The sequence below is a fragment of the Vigna unguiculata genome, chromosome 9 (assembly GCF_037176805.1).
Source record: "Vigna unguiculata cultivar grain cowpea cultivar isolate G323 ecotype 2 chromosome 9, ASM3717680v1, whole genome shotgun sequence".
NCBI classification, from domain to species: Eukaryota; Viridiplantae; Streptophyta; class Magnoliopsida; order Fabales; family Fabaceae; genus Vigna; species Vigna unguiculata.
The window spans coordinates 3,985,460-3,992,444 of NC_140800.1; the positions used below are offsets into that span (position 1 = coordinate 3,985,460).

A 6,985-nucleotide genomic window follows, 5' to 3' on the forward strand; every position below is an offset into this window, starting at 1 on the left:
AACGACACAAGGTAAACTTGGGATTTGTAGGATTTCAAATTTTCTGCGTTCTCTCTCTATACATAATATTTACACTTTCACTTTCGAGATGGATCTTCAATGCCCAGGAGACTAATTAAAACAACAATTGAAATACTAGGTAGGATAACAATTTCATGCACCTAACTGTTAATTATGAATATTAATACTTCTATACTTTGTTGTCACACTTCCTTGACAAATATTGTAATTATCCAACTCAATTTCTCCAATCATGACGAGATAATCATCATGTAACAAATTATGCATGATTTTCTTTTTATATAAGAACAAAGGTTTAAAACAATTATGTAATTTTTCACTTTTGAGATACAGTCGTTGCCAGTTCTTCAAATCGTAAATAATAGATGTATAACCTTCACACTATCATGGTTGAGAAATACTTACATTTTATAATTTATCGAACGAATACTTCTTCATTAATGGCGTTGGCTACTACTTGATAAAGGTTTGGTATTGTGAGAGACTTGTTATGAATCTGTCCCTATATTTGTATATCGTTAAAAGGATAATGATATTAAGACTCTCACTTTTTTATTTTCATTTTTCATTTTTTATGTAGTTTAGTATGAGTAATTGATTAATGTATTATTATCTTTTTTAAAAAATAATCAATTATTTATACTAAATCACGTCAAAAAGTAAAAAAATTGAAATAAAAAAAATGAAAATTATAATATAATATTCTTTCTTAAATATGTTCGCTTTCTCCCTATTGTCTAGGAATCATGGTTATCGAACTCGCGGGTTGACTTGTAAACCCGTACGAGTCTGCGAGTCAGTGTACTGTTCACGAGTTAACTCGCTCATAAATTCGTTTTTTTTTCAGACTCGTAGTGGACTCGTAACAGACTCGCGAGTTCGAAACGAGTCACCGAGTTTGTAATGGGAGACAAAACGACATGAAAATATGTCGCTCCTATGCAGATTTTAAACCCAAAAAAAGCCCCAACATCAGAAATTGAATACTCATCTGAAATCACTGATTGAAGCCCAAACCGCAGACCCCGCAAACCCTAATCGAAAAAGAAGCAAAGATCGAAGCAGCCCCGACGACATTCGAAGGTGAAAGCGTCGACATTTTCGCAACCTCACGACCTCGATTGTAGCCTTGCGACCTCCGTCCGACCAACCTTGCGACCTCCGACCAGCCTCGCGACCTCCCCTCGCGACCTCCGACGAGCCTCGCGACCTCTGACCAACCTTGCGACCTCCGACCAAGCCTCGTGACCTCCGACCAAGCTTGCGACCTCCGACCAGCTGCTCCGATCTCTGCGTCCGTAGTTTAGTGGTAAGCGGGTCTTCGCAAATGGATTTTCTGATTTCGCAGTTCACATTTTATATTTTCATTTGAAGAAATGGGTTACAGAGATTATTTTAAAAGTGTTAAAATTGAAATGGGTGGCACAGTACTGCTGAAATGGGTCTTGATTTTAAAAGAGTTTAAGGAGGAGTGGAAAAGAACCAGTTGCACAATCATGTCTGATGGGTGGACTGATAAGAAAAGACGTTCAATTTGTAACTTTCTAGTGAATAGTCCTAAAGGGACCGTGTTTCTTTATTCATTGGATACATCAGATATCTCAAAAATTGCAGATAAAGTGTTTAAAATGTTGGATGATGTAGTGGAATTTGTTGGAGAGGAGAATGTGGTTCAAGTGGTTACTGATAATGCTGCAAATTTCAAGGCAGCTGGGGAGTTATTGATGAAAAAACGGGAGCATTTGTATTGGTCTCCATGTGCTGCCCATTGCATTGATTTAATCTTTGAAGATTTTGAGAAACATTTAAAGGTCCATCAAATTACTATTAAGAAGGGGAGAAGAATCACTACCTACATTTATGGTAGAGCAATGCTAATTAGCATGCTGAAGAAGTTCACCAAAGGTAGAGACTTGATAAGGCCAAGTATGACTAGATTTGCCACATCTTATTTAACTCTTGCATGTCTCCATGAATTGAAAGCATCATTAATGAGCTTCTTTAGCTCTAATGAGTGGAAATCAAGCAAATTTGGAACTTCAATAGAAGGGAGAAAAATTGAGCATGTGGTATTAGATAGCCGATTCTGGAAGAATGTAACCACTTGTCTCAAAGTTGCTGCTCCTTTGATGGTGATCCTTCGACTAGTGGATTCAGATGTAAAATCCGCAATGGGATTCATTTATGAAGAAATGGATTCTGCAAAAGAGAAGATCAAATTTAACTTCAATAATATTAAGAAAAGGTAATATTTATATACCTTATCTCTTTTAAATTGTCAATCCATATTTTGTGTAATTATTTCTAACATTGCATGATTGCATAATTGTAGTTATGAACCGGTTTGGAACATAATTGATGAGAGGTGGAATAATCAACTTCATAGACCTTTGCATGCGGCTGCATATTACCTTAACCCTCACATGCACTATGAACCTAATTTTAGAAATGATGATGTTGAGGTAAATGAAGGGTTGTATGAATGCATGAAAAGATTGGTCAAGGATGTTGCAGAAAGGAAAAAAATTAATTTGCAGCTTATAGAGTTTCATTTTGCAAAAGGACTTTTCTCAATGGAAAATGCAAAAGATTGTAGGAAAGTTATGCTTCCTGGAGAATGGTGGGAGATGTTTGGAGATGGAACTCCAAAGTTGAAGCGATTTGCTATTCGAGTTTTGAACTTAACTTGCAGTTCTTATGGGTGTGAGCGTAATTGGAGCTCATTTGAAATGGTAAGTCAACTTTGTTAAGTTATTTTTTGTTTCTAATTTTTGGCTTGTAAACATTCATATTTTTTTATAGGTGCACACAAAATGAAGAAACCGTTTGCATCAAAAAAAGATGAATGACTTGGTTTATGTCATGTACAACTTGAAGCTCAAAAGTAAACAAATTAGGAAAACGGTTGCTCTCCCATTTGATGATATTGAGTCTGATGATGAATGGATAACGGGAGATGGAGATAATGTTGGGTTTGAGCTTGTTCAAGGTGAAGGTGACGAGGGAAATGTTGACATAGTTGGGCCAAGTTAGTTGATCCTACTTTAGAAGCATTTGATCTTGATAATATAGTTTTTGATGCCAATGTTGATGATGCACACTTATCATCTGAGGAAGAGCTTGATGGTAATGGAGAAGATGATGAAGAAGAAGATGATGTTGGAGATGATATAATTAGAGGATTGGAGCCATAAATTTGAAGTTATTTATGCTGTGATTTGTATTAACTTATGTATTTGGTGTACTTTTAACTTATATAACTAGGGATGTGTGTTGAACTAAGTTATTTTAGAATTATTGAACTATTATTTACTTTTTGCATTAATTATGGTGATGAAATTTTGAATTTGTATGGTACTATATATAACTTTTCAGATGAAGTAGACTCTTACGAGTGTATGAGTCGAGTCTGCGAGTCGAGTCTATGAAGCTCTCACGAGTCTACATAGACTCTCGAGTTTGATAACCTTGCTAGGAACATAAAACTAGAGCCAGATCTGGTTGGCTAACAATGAACTGCGCTTTAAACTTGTGTAAAAAGTTTGAAACAAATTGAGTTTGGTGATAACTTATAATACAACTGCAAGACTCGTTCCTTTGAGTGTGCTTGGAAAAATTCTACAATGAATAACAACATTATTTAAAAAATAAAGGTTGATCGTGTCTTGTAGGCCTTTAGGTGTTCGTTCGGGTTGGTCTATCTCTCATATCTTTTAATGCTTAGGCACTTCCATTTAGAAGGAAGAATGACAACCATCGCGAGTGAAAGAATGGTCTTTGACGGTAACTTTGCGTGGGAGCCAAACTTCCATAATGTAGGAAACAATAGTTACCCTTGGTTGTTTGGATTCTTTTTCTTTGCAATGAGCATTTGTGTTGTTGCATGACAAACTCAGTTGATTGTTTTTTGGTATCAGAGAAGGGAAAGAATTGTCGATCTTATAGAGAAGAGAAAGCAGAGCTATATTGATTAGTTGGATTTGGGATTCAATGACATGTTTGAAGTATTGAGGACTGCGTTTCGTCGATCGTTTCCAATATGTGTAGTTGGAGGTCACTTCAATGCTGTTATTGGACAAGCTCTTGGTCTCTACCCAGTTGTTGAATTATCTCTTCACTCAACTACTCTATGACTACAATTTCATTCTGTACTGTTTCATCCTTCTTTTAAATTAGATTCTTCGTATATCTTTTGAAATTGTCACTGTCTTTGAAAGCTCTATCCCATCATTTCATAAAGAAGAGATTTATTCCAACTTAACCATAAAATATGAGTGGTGTCCATGGTCAGTAAATGTTCTTACCAAAAGCAAGAATGATTTGCACTTCAAAATTAGTAATCCAATTTTAACAATTTAATCCCTTATATAACAATGGTTATAAAGGTACCTTTTTTATATATATTTTCACAACAAAGATACGTAGACTTGTCCGTGTAAATCGCTGATATGATATCAAACACAAGTATCCAAGACAAAGTGCATAAATCTACACATAATCTAAAAATGGTTTACAAATCCATCGTTTTCCGTGATATTTAGGCAAATCTAATTCTAAAACCACCTTTTTAAAACCACCATTTCTCCTGCAAATCAGCACCATAAATAATTTTGGCTGAAGGGACAGTAACAAATTTAGAAAACTTTATAGTCTCAAAATTTCCAAATCCTCATCATCAATCAATTTAGCTCTTCTCATGTTCTTCCCTCGAGATCAGCCATCATATCCATGGCTGCTACCAAATCCAATACCACCATCAACAATCTCTTCGACGATTCCCTCACCGAAATCTTCTGCAAACTCCCATGCAAATCCCTTTTCTCATGCAAGAGCGTTTCAAAGCATTGGCTCACACTCATTTCCAATCCCAATTTCCATTCCCTATATCTCACTCACCAACACACCCTCTTCCAGAAAATGCAATCCCAAGGAGAAGACCCTGATCAACCCAGTTTCATTCTAAAGCCATACAATGCCCTCGTCATAGCACCAAACTTACCCTCTCTCCAACTTGGCTCTCTCGAAAACCACCTCTCTCTAACATCCCTAGGCTCAGATTTCGAACCTGCCAACATTGTACCACAACTACGCTCTGTGTTAAAGTTCGTTTTTGCATGTTCCAACGGTTTACTCGTATACGGAAACCCTCGTCCACGTCACAAATGCGTGTACCACGTACGTAACCCACTCACAAAGGATTCATTGAAACTCCCTTCTGCTCCAACTCTCTGTGACCACGCTGGGGTTCTCGTGGGTTTCATGTGCGACCCTTATTACTACCCTGCAAACGAAAACTCCGGCGTATCTATCGTTCCCACTTCCGAACGCAGGTTCAGGGTGGTTCGCATCCCTGCGTTCAGCGACACGAGGCTTGCGTTTGATGTTGAGGTTTTCTCTTCCGAGACAGGGAAATGGAAGCGGTTTCTGGTGTCGTGTCCGCAGGGGTTTGCGTGCGGGTTTTTTCTGACGTCATCGAGCGTTGAGCATGAAGGGAAGTTGTACTTCATGGGTGGAGGGAAGGTCCTTGTGTATGACCCTTATGATGAAGAATGTGTGGGTTCTGTGATTGAACTTCCCCGTGGGTTTGGCGAAGCGTATAGAGGGTGCCTTGGGGTTTGTTGCGGAAAGTTGCAGTTATCTGAGTTCCCTATATCACCCTCTAGTGCCTTTGAAGCTTACAGTGGGAGAGTTTGGGATCTGCAATATTGTGAGAAGGGAGAAGAAAGAAGGTGGGAACTGGTGCATGAGTTTTGTCTCCCTGAGATTATTGGGCCAATGTTTCAAGAGTTGAAAGCCTTGGAGGTTGAATATGTGAGGGGTTGCAGTAGGATTCTGGCTTTTCATCCCTATGTTAAGGACAGTGTGTTTCTGAAGTTTGGTGATAACATCATTTGCTGCAATTTGTTAACTCGTAGGTTTAGGGTTTGCAAATACGGTGGTCTCTCCTTGCTGTTTTATCCGGTGATCCCAGTTTTGCTCCCCTGGTGGCCAACTCCGATTCCTTCACCACCCTCATTGGTTGATCCTTCTCTGTAGCTTTTTCTTGTGTTGGAACTTGTATATATTATGCCATTCTTGTTCATTCAGACCAGAAGTGTAACTTAGATTCACAAAAATCTTGTGTTTGTATGTAAATAAAGAACTAGGGTTATTACCTTGTTAAATTCTTGGGAAATTAATGTCACATGTTAAACTTGTTGAATTCTTGTGAACTATATTTAATATAATTATATATTGACAGTTTCTTTTCAATATCCACTACTAATCACTTCCTTTATTAAATCCAGCGGAAATAACTCCATGCTTATCTTTTAATTTAGATAATACAATTTACAAAAGTAATTCCAATGAATGATTTAATTAAAAAAAATGTTATGTTATTTTAAGTTGATAAATTAGACAATTATTTTTTATGAGAAGTCAGACTTATATTTAAGACAATTACATTTTTTTATTAAAGGATAACATTTTAAAATACAAATACGATATTTAAGGTGATTAAAAAAATTATTGGTATGGATAAAAACAAATAACATAATAAGTTTTAAAAATTTATTATCATTATTTTAATTTTAATGAAAGGAGTTGTTAAATAAATGTATCTTTAAAAATGACGTGCAAATATCTTGGTTTTAAGTAGTCTTTTCCATTGCTGTAACAAGGAAAATGTTATTTTATACTATTGATAATTTATCATGCACAAATACGCCTATCGAATACGATACGTATTTGATAAATCGATACATTTATTCTAAAAATAATAGAATACAATACATGATATCAGTATATTAAAAAATATACAGAAATTCTTAAAATTTGAAAACTATATAAATATTTTTGTGTGAATCCAAATTAAAATCATATATATTAAATATTGTCAAAATAAAAAATTATAAATTATTATTATAATAAAATTATTACTATTTTATAGATTAAATATTTTATTGTTAAATATCAGTAAAAT

At 35.7% G+C, this 6,985-nt stretch overlaps 1 protein-coding gene and 1 pseudogene across 2 annotated transcripts; both read left to right on the forward strand.

The window, feature by feature from the left end:
• The first annotated feature begins 885 nt into the window (after positions 1 to 885).
• On the forward strand, positions 886 to 3,346 carry LOC114162700 (uncharacterized; annotated as a pseudogene). Its single transcript, XR_014984591.1, has 3 exons — positions 886 to 2,266; positions 2,354 to 2,753; positions 2,824 to 3,346. The product of XR_014984591.1 is annotated as an uncharacterized LOC114162700 (transcript).
• A 1,111-nt stretch (positions 3,347 to 4,457) lies between these two features.
• On the forward strand, positions 4,458 to 6,200 carry LOC114162740 (F-box protein At5g49610-like). The gene has a single exon (XM_028046704.2). It carries the CDS (start codon positions 4,750 to 4,752, stop codon positions 6,055 to 6,057), a length of 1,308 nt encoding a protein of 435 aa, XP_027902505.1. The 5' UTR covers positions 4,458 to 4,749; the 3' UTR covers positions 6,058 to 6,200.
• Positions 6,201 to 6,985: the final 785 nt, after the last annotated feature.